Below are 24,667 nucleotides of genomic sequence, written 5' to 3'. Positions count from 1 at the left end.
GTGTTCAGTTCCCGCTGGTGAATCCTTTGGAGTTGCTTCCTTAACCGTTGTCCATGTGCGTACATGTTTTGTACGTGTTCAGGAAGATGTTGATAGCGGTCTTTTGATGTCTTCGGTTGCTTTTGACTGTCCAGTAGAGTGGAGCGTTTTTTGACTTTTCTTTCAGATCACTGCGTGCAACTCATGGTTTATGCCTTGTGCTCTTCTGAACATATTCTTATACTTTTTTTTTATTCGACAATGGAAAAATAAAAATCGGAAGCCTCTGAAGATTGCTCGTATTTCACGAAAATCGATATTTTATGAGGCGTTAGAACCCATCTGAATTGACTTAATCTTTTTCATTTCACTACCAACTGCTCCTAACTTATGCTGAGTGGTCTCTAGAACCAGATCTGATCCCCTATTTTGAGTCGTTAATGGAAAAAACGAAATCGGGAAGGCTCCGAAAATACACATTTTCGCAAAAATTCAGATTTTTTAAATTGTATAAAATCCCACCCAGAACAAAGTTCTTTTACAACTTCTTTGTATTTGCTATATTTGTTAGAACCTATTTAAACCTTACAAGCTATGGAGCATTCATACTGAGAACTTTTCTGTAATAATGACGTCGTTTATGGGGGATTTAAGAAAATGCTACTTTAACTTCCTCTGACCCATTTCAATAGAAATTTAAATGCTAATACTACACTTAAAAACTTGATATCTTATTTCAATCCTTAGATATTTGACATGTAGGTGTTCCATAATTCTTGCCCATGCTTAATTTTTTTTTTTAACTTTACCTGCAGACGGTTTTCTTTAATACCATACAATTTTTTGATTTCCGCAAACTTATGTTTTTAATATTGTTAAATTCATAAAAACAAATCGTTAACCGGTATAATTATTACGCCATTTTGACTTCGAAATAAAAATTTAGCATGGGCAAGAATTTAGTATGGGTAGTATTAGAATTTAAAATTCTATTGAAATGGGTCAGGGGATGTCAAAGTAGCATTTTCTTAAATCCCCCATAAACGACGTCATTATTACAGAAAAGTTCTCAGTATGAGTGCTCCATAGCTTGTAAGGTTTAAATAGGTTCTAACAAATATAGCAAATACAAACAAGTTGTAAAAGAACTTTGTTCTGGGTGGGATTTTATACAATTTAAAAAATCTGAATTTTTGCGAAAATGTGTATTTTCGGAGCCTTCCCGATTTCGTTTTTTCCATTAACGACTCAAAATAGGGGATCAGATCTGGTTCTAGAGACCACTCAGCATAAGTTAGGAGCAGTTGGTAGTGAAATGAAAAAGATTAAGTCAATTCAGGTGGGTTCTAACGCCTCATAAAATATCGATTTTCGTGAAATACGAGCAATCTTCAGAGGCTTCCGATTTTTATTTTTCCATTGTCGAATAAAAAAAAGTATAAGAATATGTTCAGAAGAGCACAAGGCATAAACCATGAGTTGCACGCAGTGATCTGAAAGAAAAGTCCAAAAACGCTCCACTCTACTGTCCAGTGCTCTTGTGATTGCTATTTCCAGGGAGTCAATAGCAGCATCAATTTCAGTATTCTCCAAGTTCCTGTTTTGTGGAGGCAGTGTCACGGTTTGTTCGACATCCCTCTGCAGCCTGTCTACATCTAGACGTCTGTAGTTAATGAAGTGTGCTACTGGTTGTTCTATAACGTAAATGGGATGGTGAAGCTTGATTATTAACTGTACTGCTTCATGATCCGAGTCGCTGGGTACTGTTGAACAGGTGAAGTCTGGTTCTATATGAATGAGATTTGAAGTTGTGAGGAAAAAGTCCAGGGTTGATGGTGTTCTCGGGTAGGTTGGTTTCGGTCGGGAAACTGGAACTAGGGAGTGTTGAGAACAGTTGATATCTAGCCAGTCGGCTATCGCTTTGCCTCCAGCGCTAACAGTTATATTCATCCAAAGTTGATGTCTAGCGTTAAAATCAGCGCCGATGAGTCCATAGGTGCTTCTTGAGAGGACGCCGTTGAGGGTTTGCAGATCTTTATGGATGCCTCTGGCGTTGGAACTGCACTTGAAGTAAACGCTGATAATCGTCAATGATTCATCTCTTCCTGTGTTTAAGTTAATAGCTGTGGCTTCTCTGGTGAGGAGTCATGTGATGATGGTTTCACTGGTGTTTAGATTCTTCTTAACAAATATTGCGGTCCCTCTGCGGTTCTCCGTTTTATCCTGCCGATATGTGTTGTATCCCCGGATATCGATGTTTTTCTTCCTTGTCACGTTGGTTTCGCTGATGAGGGCGATGTCTGGATTGTTGTTCTTCATGAACAAATTAAATGATGTCCTCTTTTCCAGGCTGTACAATGAATTGACATTGTACGTCAGTATGCGGAGCTTCTTTAATGGCATAAGGTAAATATGAAGGTTGCTAAGGCCGCGGACTTATCTCCCTCACTTAGTTGCCTATAATTGCTTGGAACGGCACTCCGGGCTTTCTGCATCACTGTGAGGAGATTATCCCCGAAGAGGCGCTCTACTTCGTTGTTGAGGTTCATCGATAGTGGTGTTGAGGTTGACCCTGATCTTGTTGTCTTCGTTGGCCCTGCCTTGACAGGGATAGTTTTAGCTGGGGTAATTGCTTGCTGTTGTTGTGGCTGCTGCTGGATATGGCTCTTGGTGCTTGTTGGTTTTGGTGTTTTTGTTGCTGCGGTAGCTTTAACTCCTCGTGCTTTTTGGGCAATTGCTGCATAACTGATTGCTGGGCGGGTCAGCGCATAGGCTGATTTAGCAGCAAACTCTTGCTGAGCCTTTTTCTCTGCTTTCATGGTATATTCTCTCTGTGAGCTTAGCCTTTAGTGTTGGGCATCCCTTAAAGCTGGCTGGATGTCCTTCCTTTTGGCAATTGGCGCACCAAACGTCCAATCCGGTGTTCTCTTTCCTTTTGCACTGGCCTGGTTCGTGTTCCTCCTTGCATTTGACGCACACGTACTGGCGCTCGCAGTTGGTGGCACAGTGTGGCCAATGCGTTGGCAGTTGCGGCACTGCACGATGTCGTTCGACCTTAACCGCTCCCAATAAACCTTGTGGTTCATTATCAGGGTCTTGGAGAAGACTTCAGCGATGTCACAATTCTTGTTGAGTTCGACAACAAAGTTATTGTACTGCTTTGCCTGCGCCTTCTTTGATTTAAACTCCGTGGCTTTTATTACTGGGAGACCCTCAATCCTCAGTTCATCCTCCAATTCTATGGCTGCCAGTGTGAAATGCAGTCCTTTCAAGAGCAGTAGGTTCTTCCGGTCCTCACGGGGAGTAAAGGTGTTAAACTGAATCTTCCTAGCTTTTAAGAAGTTCTTTACATCTTCAAATGATTGGCGATTTCCTGTCGAGATGATTGTCGTCTTGGTGTTGCGATTCTTGAAGGTTACGTTGATGTTTTGGCTGATGCAGAATCTCCTGATTTCCGCAATGTTGCCGGAAAAGCAAAAGATTGGCGGCATTCCTGTTGAGTTGGTGCTTGATATTGTCTTCGTTGGCTGGGTTGAGGTGCTGCTGGCAGTCGTTGTTTGTTGGTTACTTAATGGCGTTTTAGTTATTGGCAGGGTTGGTGCTTGTGGTCGGGCAGTAGTTGGTGGCCCAATAGATAGCAATGGATTGTTAGTTGCTGTTGTTAATTTCTTAGCTGCCTTGGAAACTTTGGTCGGTTTACGTAGTCTCTTCTGACCTGGCTGGGGGATAGGCTGCCCACTTCAGAGTTGGAAGCAGAATCGCTGGTATCCTCTTCTTCACTGGTATTGACTTCATCGCTGTTTGGGTCTTCGTTGGCTGGCTTCTTCTTATTTCCGTAGCTTGGGTCGCTCTCCGTCTACATGGCGTCATCTTGTTGATTCTTCTCCTCCGGTTCTTGTTCTATATTTGGCTGGATATAACTTTCCAACGTCTTGTTTAGTCTCGGACCATATTAAGGTCCCAGGTCGTTAATTATTTTTTGGAGGAGTTCATCCAGGGCAATAAATGCTGTTTCGGGATTTAATGGTTCGCTCATTGTTAATTACTTTTAACACTTATTATTTATGACCCTGATTACCTGCACGCACAATATTTTTAAAAAAACTTTCGCGCGCACATTAACCCTTAGCTTAACGGATTAGCTTTGATAATTAGGAGTAGGTATGTTTTATTACCAGAGGGTAATAAAACTTAAGCCTATTTCCAGGTAATCCTCCGTGGGTAGAAAAAAGGGTTTTCTGGGGATTACGGTCGGTGGTTGTATAAATTTCAATATTTATCCGCGGCACGTCTGTGTGCGTCGAATGACTGACTGAAACTGAGCTGTATGGCTTATTGTTTAATATTTTTCTCTGCCTCTTTTCTGCCATGAAACTCCTTTTTAATAAAAAAAAAACAAAACAAAACCATCGACAAAAAAAAATTTAACTTAAATTTAACTAGGTCCCAGAGCCCAATAAATTTTTAACAGCTGAAATTTTTTTATGCACCTCAATAGTGTCAAAAATTTTACCCGGTGTTAACTATTTAACGCAATTCACAAACGGCCTAAAATCACGAAAAAAAGCAATTGTAGATTATTTCTTACCTCTCATATACAGTGCGGTTCACTTGGTTAGACGCACCAATGTTCATTTACATAAATTTCATTTTTTTGAAGGTGTGTACAAGAATAACCAAAAAAATTGTATTCATTAGAATGGTTATTTAGTTCTTAATAAAAAAACAAAAAGAAATAGTGGGTGAGTGGAAGTTAACGGTACTTTTTACTACTTCTTGTCTCTGACGTAAGAAAAAGGGCACTTTTTTTGGTTCACATGATTAGACGCACACCTTTAATTAGTTAGTTTGGCGAGATCTAATGCGCTGATTTGATTAATTTTGGAAGATTAAGCATCATGGAGTAATGTTTTAGGGCCAGTTGTACAAACGTGGTTCAGCCTCGGATCAGGAATTTAACCCACCGATTTCGGCGGATTAGCTGCGGGTCAACTTTGGTTCAAGTATGGAAGTGGCTATTTAAACATATATGAACCTTCAACAAGTGCTAAACCCCAGCTTTAGTACCGATTTCAGAAGATAAAAGTCGCTGATCCACGGATTAAATACTTGTACAACTGGTCCTTATTGGTTTTCATTCAAAATCTGTAAAAAAAAGTTCTGAGCGCGAAAGAAAAAGGGAAAATGATGCGGTGGATTCCAAAGGTGTTTCCATAAGCGCCATTGCCAAAAAAATAGGATGAAGGCATTTCGAGAGGAATTATTTTTTAGACAATGCCTCCTACGATAAAAACATCAAGAAAGAAACAATAGAAGCTTTAGCACTTCAGGAAAAAAGAAAATTTATAAGAAAAGTTTCGAATTCAGCCCTATCCACGAGCAAAATTAAAGAAAAAGCTGGGATAACGGAAAGAACATCAACTTTTTGGCAAATTATTTTGAGTGACGAACATCCTTAGTTAAAATAAAAGTTAAATATAGTCTATAAAGAACAGCGGTTTGAAACGAAAACCAAATCGAATGTAGTATTAAATGGCTCCCAAGTCCCAAAACCATTACACCTCTTTGTATTGATTGGTGGAGTGTCAAAAACTTTTCCTCCTTGTGAAAATCGTGAAAGTAGTGGTAATACCCATGAGAACAATTCAAATTAAACTTTTTTTCATTAGAAAAAAACACATTTGGCCAATTTAGAAAACTTCAAAAGCTTGTTTCATACGTTATGTAGACATGCGATCTCCAACCGCTATTCTTTTCAAACAGCTTTTTTTTAGAGACTATATTTTACTTTTAGAAAATGCAAAAAAAAAATGTTTTTTTGAGTTCTTCGGACCTTATTCTTTTGTATAAGGAAAATCGTTTGAGCATATTTAGTAACGAACGGTTTCCATAAGAACTATTTTCCATCTTTCGATACCTGTTTAAAAATACCAAACAACTGAGGATATCTTGGGCAGTAAAAAAGATATCGGAAAGATTTAAAAAGGTGGAAAATAGTTCTTTTAAAAACCGTTACTAAATATGCTCAGACAATTTTCCTTATATAAAAGAATAAGGTCCGAAGTACTGCATTTTCTAACGGATCGAGTTCAGCACACCGAAAACCTTCAGAAAAGTATATTTTTGTTTAAGCAACAAAAAAAAAGTTTAACTTTGTTAACCAGTGTAATTATTGTATGTTTAAATTGTTAATTGGCATTAATTTTATGTTTCAGTTAAAATTTCAGTGAAACACAATTTTGAAAAGTTTTTTTTTTTTCTCTTTTATTTTCGGGATTTTGGCCTTTCTGGATTTTAGGTTTTCGGGGTTTTGGTTTTTTCTTTTTTGGGATTCTGGGTTTTCGAGTTTTCGGGATTCTGGGTTTTCGGGATTTTAGGTTTTTGGGTTTTCGGGATTAAGGGTTTTCTGGATTTCGGGCTTTCTGGATTTTGGATTTCGAGATAAAGTCCGTCTCCCTTGTGTTTCTTTATTCATTATTACAGTCTGGATATTCTCCATAAAATATTTTGTCTCGTGGTTATATTCTTTTGCATAACCGGAAAAAAAAGAAACACACTCCATCTCTGGTTTGGACACCATTGTCCTTCCGGAAGCCAAATAAATTGACCCCAAATTGGGGGCGCCTTCATTCTTCAAAAAGTTTAGGACAAAATATACGAGCGCCGTTGAAAAAGTAAAATAGAAAAAATTTGGGGCACCTTTGTGAAAGTAAAATAAAATATCGATTGGAAAGACTTCGTTATTTATATAACTTTTGTAAAAGCTCGGGCGCCTTCGGCGTAAAAATTATAAGAAATTCGACTAGTAGCAGTAGGTACCTATACCTAGCTAATAAAAAGAAAAAAAAAATGAATACACACATTTTGCATTGATTTTGTTTCTATTCTCAATGCAGAAAATTTTTAATTTGTAATAATTTTTTTTTTAATTCAAAACATTTTTTGTGTTTGCAATAAAAATTTTATTTTAAATGCAAATGTTTTTCAGTTGCAATAACATTTTTTTTTAATGCAAAATATTTTTAGTTGCAATTTTTCAATTGTCACAGAACCATAACATCTATAATTTTCTGAATTTTTTTTGGGTGCTGAACTCGAATTGGATATCAGAAAAATTCTATTAGCCTTCCTTCTGGAAATATTACCATTATAAAATGCAAAATAAAGTTTTTTTCATTACGGTAATATTCCAAAAACGGAGGCTAATAGAATATTTCGGATTTCGCATTTGAGTTCACCTACTTTCAAACATTCAGAAAAATATATTTTGGTTTTTGTGGCAAAAAGCTTGTTGACCAGTGAAGAGTGACAAACTTTAGATTAAGTAATGTTTGTCTTTGGCTTATTAACTTAAACTTTAGATATCTCGGACATTAAAGAGATATTGGAAAGACAGTTTTTGGAAGAAGAAAGTTTTCATAGGATCCGTTACAAATTTCTTTGTTATGAATTACATCACATAAAAATATAGTCTCGAAAAAATTCAAAATTACGTTTTTTGCCATTTTATAACGGTAATATTTCAAAAACGGGGGCCAATCAATTTTTTCTAACTACAGATTCGAGTTCAGCACTTCAAAAACCATCAGAAAAGTATATTTTAGTTTTTGTGTTATTTTTTTTAATGCAATTCTTTTTTATTTGCATTGAATACTTTTTTTTAATCTGTAAAGGAAAACAATTCCTAAAAAAAAATGATTTGATTGACTGGAAAACGTTTTTGGAAGAAAAAATATTGCTTTAAAATAAAAATAAATTACATAAGCTTAAAAAAATCCACGATTTTGCCTCCCCTTTTCACATTATCAGTTATAATTTTTTTTTCTTTAATAAAAGGTTTTAAATGGTCTAAGGACTCTGTTTAATAATAATTATTAGATTAAGATTATTATCTTAAGATTATCAAGGGGCACGGTAGTGCCCAGCCAAGTTCTCTGGCAACTTTGGCACTACACCCTTATTTACAGGAAACAACTCAGGCCATTTTCGACCCCCCTCTAAGTTCAACACCAAAGATGCTAGAAATTTCAAACTCGCTATATTTGTTGAGCTAGTGAAAACCAAACACCTCACAAAATTTCAGCCTCCCACGATGAGTAGTTTCTGAGATATAGGGCTTCAAAAATCGCAAAAACCGTAACTGACTCACTGACAGATCATCAAAATTATGGAGAACTTCCCGATATCGTAGAAACTTGAAATTTTACACGGTGAAAGGACTTGTGGTGTATACAAAGGAAAAAATCGAAAATTTGAGATTTTCAATTCAGGGGGCGTGGCATCCGCCCATTTCCGCTGAATTTTCATCAAATATTATAGAGCACTTCTGATTATCGTAGAATCTTGAAATTTGGTAGAATGGTAGAGATGGTAGTTTATACAAAGGAAAAAATTTAAACTTTGAGAACTTTAGCCAGGGGGCGTGGCAAACGCCCTTTTCCGCTGAATTTTCATCAAATATTATAGAGCACTTCTGATTATCGTAGAATCTTGAAATTTGGTAGAATGGTAGAGATGGTAGTTTATACAAAGGAAAAAATTTAAAATTTGAGAACTTCAGCCAGGGGGCGTGGCAAACGCCCTTTTCCGCTGAATTTTCATCAAATATTATAGAACACTTCTGATTATCGCAAAATCCTGAAATTTGGTAGAATGGTAGAGCTGGTAGTTTATACAAAGAAACAAATTTAAAATTTGAGAACTTCAGCCAGGGGGCGTGGCAAACGCCCTTTTCCGCTGAATTTTCATCAAATATTATAGAGCACTTCTGATTATCGTAGAATCTTGAAATTTGGTAGAATGGTAGAGCTAGTAGTTTATACAAAGGAAAAAATTTAATATTTGAGAATTTCAGCCAGGGGACGAGGCAATCGCCCATTTCCGCTGAATTTTCATCAAATATTATAGAGCACTTCTAATTATCGTAGAATCTTTAAATTTGGTAGAATCGTAGAGCTAGTAGTTTATACAAAGGAAAAAATTTAAAGTTTGAGAATTTCAGCCAGGGGGCGTCAACCACCCATTTTCACTGAATTTTCATTAAATATAGAGATTTTCAATTCTACAGCCATACCTTGCAAAAAGTAGTGAAATCACAACAAAAACATTACTGTTAAAAAAGAGCCAAGTTCTCCTATGTTGAAGTTATGCTGGCACAAAAAGTACTGAGATGTAAAAGTGTACCAAGTTCTAAAGTTTGGGTTCAAATTCGTATAAATAAAATTTTGATTGTTAACTTGGCCCATTCACATTAAGTGGAAAACTAAAGTTATTTAATCCCCCGAAAACCGTATAAAGCACAAAATTAGAGTTGTCAGACATTTGAAATCGATATTAAGACGCGTATGGCTGCAAAACTGCGTACTTATATTTTGGTTGTACCTCTACTCCCAAAATTTGCTCGGCCTACTAGTAAAAAACTAACTTTTTTCTCACTTTTGACTAGTACATGGAGAGTTTCGGAGTTAGATTACTTCTACAATATGATGGTTACAATAACGATTGTGGTCTCATTTTATAGATAATTATAAATACTATAATTCATTTTTGAAGAATTATCCAAACAAATCAAAAGTTTGTCAGATATATGAACAAATGTCATTTTGCCCCAACCTTGCGATACAAACACGCACTTTGACCAACTATAAAATTTTATTTAATCAACTCACGGAATTGTTTTGTATATGATTTTTTAGATAATTTTATTGTTAATAAGTCTTACATTTGTCAGTTTTTGTTAAAATGAATAACAATGGAGCTATTCAATAAAAACGATACCAATCTCTTTTCCAAGATGGCGGCTGTTCCCAACCTCCAATTATCCCAACAAATTGACTTTTATGATAAGGACAACCAACCGAACACATTCCATGAAAAAAATTTTGTCCCGCGAAAAATGCAATTTCATGCCCATATTTTGACTAATTTCCCTGAGCTAAGTATAAAAGCCTTAAAAGTATATGCAAGGATATGAAGAAGAGAAAAACGCCACACAGGAAAGTTTCGGAGGTCATGGGAGTTTTTTGACGACCTCGACATTGAGAAATTGAAGACCACCAGTCAATCTGGACCTGGCAGGGACACAACAACAGTAGAAAAAAAAGTTATGATAATTCTGTGTCATTATGGAAAATCCAGAATGCATTAGGTAGGAACATAGTAGGTTTTTATTTTGTTATAGAAATACTATCAATTAAATTTGCTTTTTAGACCAGTGGCAATCATTTTTGAAAATAAAAAAAATTATTAGAAGCATATGGGTGGTGGAAAAATTTGAGTAGTATATGAAAGGGAAAAAATAAATTGCCCACAAACAAATTGGGGGAAAGGGGGGTGTGTGGGCGAAAAAGTGGAGTGGGTTTCAAATATCGTGTATTTTTACGATTTCTGTCAAAAGTAGGCGTCCTATCGATAAAAGTTAAATGCAAAAATTTTAGATACCTAATAAAAGTGTCTACAACTCTTACACCGAGGGAAAAGCCACCATAAAACAACGTGAAATCAATGAAAACCACATTGATTTTACTATTATTCGCAATGATTTTGCGTTGAAGAACATTTTAAAAATTTTAATTTTTGATGGTTACGTAAATCAAAGAAGTTCATCTTTGAAACAACGACGTTTCAAATTCAATTTATTTTTTCCCTCAGTGTACTCAAACCATTTTTTATATAACCTCAAAAATATTCAAAAATACGTTTTTTTAATTTTTTATTTTCATCTCTTACAAAAATGGTTGGATTTTAACAAAATCACCGTTGAAGTTCAACACCCTTAAAACCTTCAGAAAAGAATTAAAATATCGGTAGGTCCTACAAAAAATTATTTCTGAAACTTATTTGCAGAAAAAATGGTCTGCATTTCAAATCGAAAACAAAGTTAAAAAAAAAACATTTTAGATAAGGTTGGTGCGTTGTGTTTTTTTATTTGAACTAAATTGTTAAGTTATACTCTCTAATAATACTAGATGGCACCTGTTAATAGAAGAAAAAATTGAGAAAATGAATGATTCCCCAGCAATCAAAAAAATGTGACCCGTAAACAAGTTGAGTACCCATCTTCAAACTTGATATATTGTATCCGTATTGTATAGGTAGCATTAACACTAAAGAAAACATAATATAAAAATGGTCTAAGATTCCCAAAACTTAAAATGAATTGCTTATTTCCGGTTATTTTCTACTAAAAAGGTGTTTTTTCCACGAAGTCCGCGAACTAAACTGTGTATATTTTCTAAACGACTGGGTATCCCACTCTGAAACTTGGCACATAGTTCCTTAGTTGTATAAGCTTTATTTTAAGACTATCTAAAGAAATATCAAGTGTTGAAGATTCTTAAAATTTGATTTAAAATGTCAACTTCCGGGTTTCTATCAAAAAAATAAATCGATTTTCGGTTTCGAATTTATATTTGAAAAGAACGTCGAATTTTCCATATAATCTATCATTAAAAGAATTTTGTTACCCCGTCGTTTAATTAATGTATTTAAATTTTTCAAATGAACTCATCCCCACAGTTTTCCAAAACTTTAGAAGCCCATAACCAGGGCTGCCAGAAATCATGATTTAGCATGATTTAGGATGATTTTCATGTTTTTTGAACTAAAATCATGTTTTAATGTTTTCGTGCCCAAAATCATGTTTTTTTCAATCCAAAAGAAAAACCTTTATTCAATACCTACATGAAGTATGTGTATGAAATTAACCTAACGGTCATATTATTCACTATTAAATGAGTACAAATAATAAGCTGATTTATGCTTTCAAGTTTTATTCCTGCCATTTTTGTAATTTAAGTTATAACTACAATGGCCACCTTTTGAAAAAAAGTGGGAAAATTACAAAAGCAAATAATTTATTTTTTCCTACAAAAGGCAATTTTTCCCAAAAAAAAAAAACTATAAACTAAATTTTTGAAGCCAATATCTGTGATTTCTGCACCATAAAATGAGTTTGAAAATTTTCACTTTAAGACTTTTTGCAAAAAGTACCCTGTGTACCTTTGATACTTTATTAATATTTTCTAAAATGAACTCGAAAAAATTTGTTTTATTCCCCCCTAGTCACGATGTGGATGTTCACTTTCTATCAGTTTTTGCTTTTTTTATAAATCATGTTTTTTCAACTGAAATCATGTTTTTTATCATGTTTTTTTAAATCTCGAAATGGCAGCACTGCCCATAACTCCACTATCTGGCCTTAAAATTCAAAATCTTTCCAAATGTATTTTTTGAATCGATTGAGGAATATATATACCAAATATGAACAAATTTGGCGACCCACGACATTTTTCGTTGCTGGTTTCACGTAAAATGCCCCATTTTTGAATAAAAAAAAGACCATTTATACATTTTTTTGCTTTTTACACACCTTTTTTTCTATTTAGTTTGGAATAGCTTTACTCTAAACTAAAAACTGTTGAGAACTTTGAAAATTATTCGAAAAAATTATTCGAAACTACCAGTATTTACCCTAAGATCTTATTTTATGAATATTTTGAAAACCTGACCCAAGTTTTTAAAACGGTTGCCACAGCTAAAATGAGCACACCCGCATTAACTCAAATTGATATGCCTCCGCTCTGCTACAGAACTACCACAGTGTAATCTTAAAGAGATTTGGATGGAGTCTTTTTTATTGTTTTATTCAATAGCAGAAACATTTACAGTACTAGAATCTAGAAATAGGAAATCTAACAATATTTATTATGTCTGGGCTCTATCAAGTTTCTCCGATGAGTTGAAAAAACAACTGCTTACTAAAAAACAAACACAATGTTTACCCATTCTTTCTTTCTTTTAGTTCATCGTTTAAGAGTTGTAAACAACAAAACAAAATATTACTGTCATTCAACCTTGAATAGTAAAAAACCCGTTTGCTCTTTGGGTGGTTGATATCTACATACGACAAATATTAGCATGATGATAACGATATCTCTTCTCGACAGTAAAATTCATTAGAAAAAAATTAGAATTGCCAACTTGAATCGTACAAATCAAACAAAAAAAAAGCAAAACTAAACAACAAAATCGGTCATAAATTATTTAAGTCATATTTTTAAGTTAATTAATTATTTGTAGTTTTATAAGGTCGTGGTGTATACAAATTCTATTTTACTTAATGGTATGAACTTTCATCGTTTAAATTTTTTCCTTTTGTTTCTTCTATGAATAACAAGAAAAAAATAAATCCAAATGCAGAAACGGCTGCAAATATCCACATAACACCTGAAAGTCCAACAGTGATCATTAATACTGGAAATACTTTTAAGACTATAGTGCCAATAGAACTCGAGAAAACCAGACACAATGTTGTACCAAATGATCTTATCTAGAAAAAAGAAATTAATTTAAAACCAACATCAAATTAGTATACAAAGTTACCTTTGGAGGAAGTATCTCCACAAGTATTATAAAAGTAACTGAAATAACACCGATGTTTCCTGCTAAAATAATGAAGGACATGAGTAAAACTGGGAGCCATCTCGCACTGGTAAATGACATTTCAGTGGACATGTACGAGTGTACTCCTAGTAAAGTAAAACCAAGACTCATTCCACCCGTGGATGCGATCATGAGAATCTTTCTCCCGTACTTATCAATCAGAATAAACGCAAAATATGCTCCAATTATCTGGAATGCTCCAATGATAATCGTGTTGGTTTTCGGATCCATTGAAGAACTTGCTTCTGCGAAAATCATTGACGAGTAGTTGAGAATAGTAAAAATTCCTGTAATATTTAAAACGATCATAAGGACAGTTCCAACAAGAAGAGCCTTCAAAGATTTTTTTGTACCTAAGATCATGAGATTAATTTCAAGTTACAGTGGTGTTCAATGAAATACCTACATATATCATTCATGGAAAGACTTTCTTTAGTTTTTGATGACAAAATGAGCATTTTCATCTCATTGAAGTTTGCATCAAATTGCTGTTGTTCATCCTTCTTATTTAAGTTGACGTTTGTATAATATTTCAAAGATTCTGCAGCTGCATCACATTGATTTTGGCTTATTAAAAATTGTGGTGTTTCAGGGAATTGTACAATGAAGAGAAGAAACAAGATAGGCAGCACTATTACTGAGCATGGAATAAGTAGATAGGGAATCTGAGATGCAATAATGTTTCCCGAGAGCATGCCAGTGTTCATTGCAAAACAAAAAATTGCACCCAGTGTTCCTCGAATTCTGAAAGAGTAAGTTAATATATTATGTATGTTCAGATTAAATGTGTTGCTTATAACCGGACCCTTACTTTGAATCAGCGATTTCGGCCACAAAAATGGGAATAATAGCATATGTGCCACCACCAGTGGTACCTCCTAATAATCGGGCTATGTAAAGGTAATTAACGTCATTGGCGAAAAAAATTGTGGCCCAAAAAAACTGAAAAAAATGGTTATGTAAATTCTATGCTCTGTCAAATTACAAAAAATTTGCATATTTCTAAAAACCGTTTAAAATAAATAATTTTCATAAAAATGTTGTTTTTGTAGCGTTTTTATCTTGTAATCTTTAATTTAAATTCAGCCGTCCTTAAAAATACATAAAAGATATATTTGCATTAAATGTTCATAGACACTGCTTTTAAGAAAAATTCGATTTAATCCCAATTCAATTGCATTGTTAAACTCCAGTTTAAGTTAAACAAACTTTTGTTTTGAAAAAAATTAACGAAAATAATATATGAAAAAATAAAAAAATAAACACAAAGTGTCAGTAAAGGATAATAGCTGCGTTCCTTTGGTAGCATTTATCTACTGTTTAGTACTTAAAGCTGCTTTGAATGAACTACTTTTTCAATAGAGAAAAAGTAGCTTTAAGTACTAAGCAGTAGATAAATGTTCCCAAAGGAACGGAGCTAATAAATCAAATATTTTTTAAAGTGTGCACCTCGTCTAAACTCAATACTCAATGCATTACTTGTCAAAAAGTCAAAGAAAACAACAACAACAAAAACGTGAATTTGACATTAGTATCCGCTTCCTCCAATTATAGTTCTAGCTTTAATCTAGTACTATAATCTACTCATGCCCTTCTTCCCGAGTAGATACGATTTGTATTGAATTCGTTGAAACTGCGTTCCATTGAAAATCGCTAGTAAACTACTAGTAGTTCTTTGCCACCTCCCAAAGGAACAGGGCAATAATACGAAAGGCAGATCCTATAAAAATGTTCTGAAAAGAACAACAACTTTGGAGGCGATTGGAAAGGAGCTAAACATACCAGGTGCTTTGGTAATCATATTTTTTCTAACACAAAATTATTTTTTTTAGCGAGTGAGTGCAAACAACAACGGACTTCGTCCGCCAAAAAAAAAACTGGAATTACCTTCTGGTAGTGCTGCGGCAACGGACGACAAATGGAAATATTTGTCAACAAGAAGGTAATTTGAATTAAAGTGTAATATACTCGACCCTCCTGAGACCCGGTATCACCAATGATACATTGTTCATAGTTTTCATAAAAAAACCTTTGGGTCTAAGAAAGTTGTACTTTTTGTATTTTTAGTGAACTATAGATGCTCAAAACAAATCCCAAACTAAATCATCTATGATTTACGGAATGTAAAAATATCGGATTCTTCATGTGATGTATCTGATTTTGTCTAAATTTTAGGAATATAAAATATGAATACTATCTATCCTATTGTACAATACAATCCTATTACCTTCTGCAAGTTTTCATAATTCTTTTAGAACGCAAATTTTTAATAATCTTATTTGAACAAATGTGTTGACAATTTTGCTCTATCATTCCCCCGAAAATTATTTTGTTTTCAGATTTTTAACTATTTGTGAAAAATATTATTGAGTAGGTACGTTCTTACTATGTGTGGTACAGCTAGAAGATATAAACACTTCTTACGTCCAATATGGTCAAGCAGGATACCAAATGTAAGATTGCCAATTAACCCGCCCACACTGACAAGGGCACCAATCCACGAAGCTTCTTGTACAGATATGTTAAAGGCCAAAGGTGATTCAGGTGATTGAAGTGTCAAAAGCATTGGAGCAGCCCACCCAAGCCCAATGCCATGAGAAAATGCAAGTAAATTTACTGGAGATAAAAAAAAAACAGACAAATTAATAGAACAGTAAAAATATTAATTAAATACCTGTTAGGGTTGCCCCCAATTGTCGCCGATAGTTTCTATAAAACACACTATCGGGGTGGTTCAAATGTATATGAAGCATTTTTAAAGCGATTTCTTCTTGCTAAGCAATATTGGATAAAAGCACAATTTAATAAGGTAAACAACGTGCTAGCGCTCTTACATTAAACTCAAAACTGAATATTCAATCACTGAATATCTATTTGAAAATATTTTGTACTTAGGTACCATGCCTCTCTCTTTCTGCAGGTGTTTGTTTGTTGCTAAATAAATACATATTTTATTTAATTTTTAAAGGCTTGAGAAATAACTTGATGAATATTGAGTATTATTTTGAATCTGATACAAATTGATGCGAAGCTTAATTAAAACCGACTTCTGCACCACGAAATTTGGATTTGTTTTTAAAATGTCTTTAATTTTGAAATAAAAATTATACCTAAATAAAAGCTTGAGTTGTTATAAGACATTTGAATATTATTTCTTTGTTCTTAAAGGATGACGAAATGCAAAGTTTCATACAAATATTTGTCCAATCAGTAGGATATTATTTTGCCTGCAATGTATACTCTGCTTTGTTTGTGAAGTCAACATCATTTTTCATTTTAGATTAGGGGTTCTGATTTAGTAGCGGGATTAAAAAATTTATTAGGTACGTTGACTCGTTGACTGTGAATTACTTGAGAATTCTTTGTTTAGAAAGATAATAGATGACAATTCACTTTGTCTAGCTTTACCTACATTTAGCGGTGGAATTTAATATGCTGAATACGAATTTTTATTTAAAACTGCACAGGAGCGTTAAGCGCTATGCGCCATGTTTGTGTCTATTCATTGAAATTATTAAGAGCATTTTGCAATTTATTTGTCGATTCGTTAATTGTTTTGCCTACTGCTGCAAGTATTGGGGTATCGTCAGCAAAGGTAGCTACAATTTTGTTGTCTGTTTGAGGTTTATCGCGTGTGAATAGAAGGTACAGAATGGGACCTGAAACACTACCTTGTGGTAACACAGCCACTATTTCCGTAAAGTCTGAGTAATCATTTCCGTTCCTAACGCGGACAATTCAGTTCTCTAGATATTCTCTAAGAATGGTAAAGAGTCCTTCAAGGTAGGACTTGCCAAACCTTGAATTTGAGGCCCTTGTGCCATTCTTTGTCAAAGCTTGAGACACAACTGAAAAGGCCGCTGGACAAATTTTCTTTTCTTCAAGAGCTTTCTGAATGACATCGGTGATTCTATGCACTTGATCAATCGTTGTTCGAGTGCTTGCTTCTAAAACCGAACTGGTGGTCAGGTATGCCTCTTTGACCTCAGCTTTCCGTACGCTACGTTGAACTAGCTTTACGGGCGTTTCAAAATGACATAAAAAAGCCTTGTTCTTGTTCCTGAACTGCGAATTTCTGTAATTTTAAACGTCATATTCATACAATTAAAATAATAATTCCATAAAATCTCCAGTTCGTTGAACATTTATCTAAGTTTTGATAGCTGAAAAAAAAATTGTATGCAAATAAGAACTAAATTAATTTGTTTGGCAATATCCTGAAGAAAAAAATTATAATAAATAACAATTTGACTTCAACAATTGGTCTTGCTGCAAATTTTTTTTTGTTTAAGCCTGGTACGCAGTTCGCGCTAAATTTTAGCCAAGATAAAATTCCCATACAAGTTATCGATAATTCCTATGGGATTAATTTTAGCTCGGCTAAAATTTTTCGATAATTTGTACGGGAGCTAAAATTTAGCGCGATCTGCGTACTAGGCTTTAACCTAAATATTACAAATCCAAACTTCAAACGCAAACAAAAGTTGAAATATTTGGACTTTTGCTTCGTGCTCGCTTCATGTAACGTTGGTTTGTGTACATACTAATAGTTTCCGAAACGTTACGTGAAGCGCGAAACGTCATTGTGAGCATTCTGCATAGTTTCCTATGTTTGAACTTTTGCTTTGCTGTCAAAGAAAGCCAAAGCGGCATTGTTTAGCGGCCATTAGACAAATTTGTTTTTTACTTTCGATAAAGGTTCTATATTATATCAAGTTAAGCGTTCGTACAAAAAAAAAGTTGAGATAACTATCAGAAATGACATTACGATGATAGAGAATGCCAAAAAAGTGGGTGCCAGACAGAGGCGTACGTTGAGTTGCCGGTGCCCGGGGCCGGGGCAAGTCTAAATTTTCAAATTTTTACATAAAAAAAATAAAAAAAAGTGCGTATACTCCATAGTTTTTTCTTGGGGGGAGGGGAGAGAGGAGGTGTCTGCTTACATATATATCATCATTATGTGATGGTCGCTTAGATTATGCAAGTAATATTTTTTGGGCCCTAAGACAATACATATATAATTTTGCTGACAAAAAACTAATTTATTTTTTGGGTCCCCTAAAGTAAATTTTTTTTTAGATGAATATTGTGTATATTAGGTGTGTGCATCGAGGCTTAACTTGAAATGTTGGGAGTCTGCATATGGAATGTTCCGAAAACAGCAGACAACTAAAATTTAGAGTTATCATATTTTTCGCTTTCAGGTTTTTCTTGTATGTTTTACAAAGAGTTCAAAAAATGTATGCTCGCAGTAATAGTTAAATACATTTTATCATTCCACACGTCGTCAGTTGTAAACAAATTCTAAACAATTTATGAAAAAAATAGTTTGGTAGCACAGATTTAAAACTGTTCAAAAAGTTAAGCCCAGGGAAATCTCCAGGCTAAACAACTAAGCCCAAGGGGCTAATGTGTTGTTGCATCAGTTAAGAGGTTTTGATAAAAAACACCTACCTATTATGTGGCTGGCTACCAATCAGTGTTGCTGTTTGGCCCCTTTTTTAAGCTGGGTCGTCTTGGCCCCCACTTTTTTAAAAATAAGTAAAATGGTTCCTTTTTATTTTTTGTTAAAGTTTTTGTTCTCTTAAGCCTAGTACGCTGCTGATGCGAAACGAAAAATCCCATACAAAAATACCACAACGAAATCGTAAACGAAAAATTTCGTTTACGCTGCTGACACTGGGTTGCAAAAGTCGATACGATTGTACTTTTTTCGATACACTTGGCTTGGCTAAAGTACACAAATACACTATTACTAAATTCGATACTGTTTTGTCCTTCCGTTTATATCAATGTAAAAGGTATTCTGGATCAATTTTTTCTTTTCAATTCTTCCAAGATATTGTTAAAACTGCAATATTAGTCAAATACACGTTTGATTTGAATAGAACATTAAACGGTCAAGGGTGAATTTAAAGTCTTTATTTAATTTTCTTCAAAGAAATAAAATTTTCTTTTCAGGACATTACTTTTTTGTTTACATGTGAGATTTATTAAAATAAATTGCACGACTGGGGTCGCACGTACTTGCTCTTATGCTTAAAGTAACTATAATGTTTAAAATTTGATATTTTGAAGAAATTTCATAAGTATAAGTTTTTATAATTAATTAAAAGACCGTTTTAAATTATCTTAAACAAAAAAAAATATATGCCATTTTATTTCTTGTATTAAAAGGTATTTTTAGAAAAAAATTTTCGAAAATTGTAGGAGCCGTTTTTTAAAAAAATAATTTTTTATATATAAAAAATGTTTAACATTTTTCAAAAAAAAAGTTGGTATGCCATTTTGAAGAAATAATTAATTTACACATAAAAACAAAATTTTTCATTGATCCGTTTTCAAGAAATTGATTTTTCAAAAAAAAATTTTATTTTATATTTTTTAAAAAACCAAAAATGCGTTTTTTGAAAATTTTCTAAGATTTTAATATTATCTTTACTTAAACACTTTTGTATAAAAATTTTCATTTAAATCGGGTTAATGTTGTACGAGATATTCAGAAACGAAAAAAACCGTTCTATGACAGGTACCGTTAATAACGGCACAAAAAATATTTTTTTTATTTCAAAAGTTGGCTCTTATGTGTAGTACTACACACAAAAATTTTAATCAAAATCGTTAGAGTCGTTTTTGAAAAAAATTAACTTTTCTATTTCCGTTATATGGCAGGTACCGTTAGTTTTGGTCATAAAAAAAAAATTTCAATTTCCCCTCTAGGGAATCACCAAAAACTGCTAACTACCAAGTTTGAAGAAAATCACTTCACTCGTTTAGGCTGCAGCTCCAGATAGAGACAGACACACAGACAGGCAGACAGACAGACAGACAGACAGACAGACCGACAGACAGACAGAATTGCCGGACCCACTTTTTTGGCATTCTCCATCATCGTAATGTCATGTAAAATTGTTATCTCGAGTTCGATTTTTTTTACGAATCCTAAACTTGCCCTATAGTACCTATGTATATCGCAAGTAAAAAAATTGGCACAGGTTAGTTTTTTTAATTTTTTTTTTTTTGTTGGAAAATTCACCTCAATTTTCATAGCCATTTACGGTAAGATTAAAGCCTATATTTCGAAGTTCAATACACCTGCAATAATTCTGCATATTTTGAATTGTAATGAAACATCAGTGTTTTGCAGTTGTAAACTGTAAATAGGATAAAAATGACCTCAAAAGTTTTTTCGATTTTTTTGAAAAAAAAAATGGATTTAGTTTTTGGTTTATCTTAAAGTTTTTCGTTCATTTAAAATAAATTTTTCGAATTGTTCTTTTATAAAATTTGAAAGATTCAAAAAGTACAATTCGATACACTTTTTATTTCACTTTCGATACAATGCTCAAAGACGATTTTTCAACCCTGTGCTGACACAGCGAAATTGATGGGATAGCAAAGTCTCCACTTCTTATTCGCACACAAACAATTGCCAGGGATATTAATTGTGTGCGGAAAAATGACATTTGAGTATTTTCTTTGTTTTCGTTGTTAATTTTGTCATTGCATGCCTTACTGAGATTGTGTTTGCTTTTATTTTGTTATTTATGTTTTGCAATTTGCTAATATTTTTCCGTTGAGATTTCGCAAGCATTTCGTTGTCCTAGTGGAGACCGACGAAAAATTCGTTTCGCATCAGCAGCGTACTAGAAATGTTGTGTTTGTTTTTTTTTTTTCAATTTATTTTTAGCTCAGGGAAATTAGTCAAAATATGGGCATGAAATCGCATTTTTCGCGGGACAAAATTTTTTTCATGAAATGTGTTCGGGTGGTTGTCCTTATCATAAAAGTCAATTTGTTGGCATAATTGGAGGTTGGGAACAGCCACCATCTTGGAAAAGAGATTGGTATCGTTTTTATTGAATAGCTCCATTGTTATTAATTTTAACAAAAAATGACAAAGGTAAGACTTATTAACAATAAAATTATCTAGGAAATGATATACAAAACAATTCCGTGAGTTGATTAAATAAAATTTTAGAGTTGGTCAAAGTGCGGGTTTGTATCGCAAGGTTGGGACAAAATGACATTTTTTCATATATCTGACGAACTTTTGATTTGTTTGGATAATTCTTCAAGAATGAATTGTAGTACTTATAATTACCTATAAAATGAGCCCACAATCGTTATTGTCACCATCGTATTGTAGAAGTTATCTAACTCCGAAACTCTCCATGTACTAGTCAAAAGTAAGAAAAAAGCTGTTTTTTTGCTAGTAGGCCGAGAAAATTTTGGGAGTAGAGGTAGAGCCAAAATATAAGTACGCAGTTTTGCAGCCATACGCGTGTTAATGTCGATTTCGAAGGTCTGACAACTCTAATTTTGTGCTTTATACAGTTTTTGGGGGGTTAAATAACGTAAGTTTTCCAGTTAATGTGAATGGGCTAAATTTATACTATTTGAAATTATAAATAAACAAGCTGATGCTCTATTATTTTTCCTAAATCTGGACACCTCAATCTCGGCTATGGGGTTAATAGAACTCACGATATAAGCTTTTTTAACTAACCATATCAGGCTTTTCAATTCAAATAAACTAACAAAAATCTAAACAAAAAAAGCTTCTAAAACATAATCGTATAAACGGCTTATATATAGTTCTATTGGTCACATCCTCAAGATTGGGGTGTTCAGATTTAGGAAAAATAATAGAGCATCAGCTTGTATATTTATAATTTCAAATAGTATAAATTTAGCCCATTCACATTAACTGGAAAACTTACGTTATTTAACCCCCCAAAAACTGTATAAAGCACAAAATTAGAGTTGTCAGACCTTCGAAATCGACATTAACACGCGTATGGCTGCAAAACTGCGTACTTATATTTTGGTTCTACCTCTACTCCCAAAATTTTCTCGGCCTACTAGCAAAAAAACAGCTTTTTTCTTACTTTTGACTAGTACATGGAGAGTTTCGGAGTTAGATAACTTCTACAATACGATGGTGACAATAACGATTGTGGGCTCATTTTATAGGTAATTATAAGTACTACAATTCATTCTTGAAGAATTATCCAATATATATGAAAAAATGTCATTTTGTCCCAACCTTGCGATACAAACCCGCACTTTGACCAACTATAAAATTTTATTTAATCAACTCACGGAATTGTTTTGTATATCATTTCCTAGATAATTTTATTGTTAATAAGTCTTACCTTTGTCATTTTTTGTTAAAATTAATAACAATGGAGCTATTCAATAAAAACGATACCAATCTCTTTTCCAAGATGGCGGCTGTTCCCAACCTCCAATTATGCCAACAAATTGACTTTTATGATAAGGACAACCACCCGAACACATTCCATGAAAAAAATTTTGTCCCGCGAAAAATGCAATTTAAATTACTAATTTCCCTGGGCTATTTATTATTAAAAGATATAAAAAAAATAAAACGAAATAAAAAGAAAGGTGGTCAAAAACACCAACATTCAGTTGGCCTTAGAAATGGAACAATACTAAACTGGGAGGCTTGCCGCCGATTTCTGAGGTCAACACAGCAAACCCCACAGGCGGATCACTAGTGTGAAGCAGATACACGTGGGATAGCTATGATCCCCTCGACATCGAGGTCATAACAGCGCCGAGAAAAAGGAAGAAGAGGAAAATTTTACTATTAAAAGTTTATATGTTTTCGGTGATGTTTATATAATAGTGCGACAGTCTAGGGTGAAAAGTGGGACTCACGTTCAACAAACAAATTAAAGAAAACGTGAAATAATAAAGTAACTAGTATATAATTAAGTAATTTATTTTACTTTAATCCATTTCTTCAAAAAAGTTACAAAAAAAGGAAAAACACCTCAAAATCATATATTTTAAAAATGTTTCACTGTTGTTTACTCTTTGTGATTTCTTGGAAAAATATAAAATTACAAAAAACGACAAGGAATTCTAAGGACTTATTATTATAATTTATTTATTTTTTGATGAAAGAACATATCAATGTAATACTTTATGTAAAATAAAGTTCTGTCCATTAACCTGATTTTGTTGTGTTGGAACAAAATTAAAACACACAGAAGGGGAAATAAACGTTTTGACGCAAACCAGCGTTACTGTGCTTGCTTTCAGAAAAGAGAAAAAAGGATTGTCTCACTCTTTGCACTGTCTCACTGTTCGCACCTATTCCCTATCTAAAAAAAAAAAAAAACTACACCACATTTGCATGTTTCTATCTTCTCTGTGCACTTCCTTCTCTCTCCCTCTCTTTTCTCTGAATGTTTTAATCTTATTTTTGAATTATTTGAAAAAAACTTCCAATTCCAACCTCAGCCGGGAATTGAACCTGGAACACTATTTTGCTTCTGAGCAACACATCTATCCACTGAGCCACAGCTAAAACATCTTGTTCTTACCATTGAATAATTACAAATAGAAGTGGACACCCAGGGAAACTTCCGCTGTAAAGTAATTGTCGCTTGTATCGTGCATTGAATTAAAAAAGCAAATCCAACAATCCAAAAGCAAATCCAGCAACCCAAAATCAAATCCTAAACAGCTTATACATATAGATAAAAGTTTTCCTATTTCAAAAAGTGGAGATAGCCTAGAGGATAAGGTGAATGTGTGTTAAGTTTACCTGCCTAGGTTCGAATCTGACGGGAAATTGAGATTGTTTTTTTTTTTTTTACATTACTAGAATAAAAATTAATTAAATTTCTCAAAAAAAATCTCCGCAAAAACAAAAAAAAAAACAATTTCAAATTTTACCGGTTTTCGAACCTAGGCCAGTAGGAGCAAAAGGCATCGTCCTTGTTCTCTAGACTAATATGACTTTTCAAAACACGAAAACTTATATCAATATAAGCTCTTTGAAATGTATAATAATAAATTATTAATTTGTTTATGAAGGTTTAAAAAAATTATTAGTTAAGACTGAACTCGAAAATACAAAATAGTTGAGGCGCAAACATGTAGTTCATCTATCTTCCGGTACTCTTATAGTTGCAGAGTAATCTGCGGTGTCACTTCTATTTGTAATTATTCAATGGTTCTTACATTGAAAAAAAAAAATGGAGAATCATTATTTAAAAAAAACATCAATTTTTCCTTTTGATTTTACATTAGGTTTGTTTTTCTCTGTGTTCACTTTGTATTTATTTACTTGTTGATTATTGCCTTCTCTATGTCAGCTATTACACGAAGCCTCAAGGAGATGGGAAACTTTCGTACGTTTTACCCCCCAAAACCCATTTGTTTATTTCGTGTTGTTGTAATCTCTTTTGTATTCGTGAATAAATGT

The 24,667-nt window shown here is 33.6% G+C and overlaps 1 protein-coding gene across 1 annotated transcript; it reads right to left on the bottom strand.

Annotated features, from left to right (window-relative positions):
- Positions 1 to 13,008: 13,008 nt before the first annotated feature.
- Positions 13,009 to 16,484, bottom strand: LOC129920956 (facilitated trehalose transporter Tret1-like). The gene is made up of 6 exons (XM_056002533.1): positions 16,097 to 16,484; positions 15,809 to 16,038; positions 14,234 to 14,364; positions 13,829 to 14,166; positions 13,363 to 13,775; positions 13,009 to 13,309 (listed from the first exon to the last, which is right to left on the bottom strand). Exons 1-6 carry the CDS (start codon positions 16,173 to 16,175, stop codon positions 13,097 to 13,099), a joined length of 1,404 nt encoding a protein of 467 aa, XP_055858508.1. The 5' UTR covers positions 16,176 to 16,484; the 3' UTR covers positions 13,009 to 13,096.
- Positions 16,485 to 24,667: the final 8,183 nt, after the last annotated feature.

This window comes from Episyrphus balteatus, chromosome 1 (assembly GCF_945859705.1).
Source record: "Episyrphus balteatus chromosome 1, idEpiBalt1.1, whole genome shotgun sequence".
NCBI classification, from domain to species: Eukaryota; Metazoa; Arthropoda; class Insecta; order Diptera; family Syrphidae; genus Episyrphus; species Episyrphus balteatus.
Note: the sequence above shows the minus strand (reverse complement) of the source record. Positions and strands in the feature narration are given on the sequence as shown.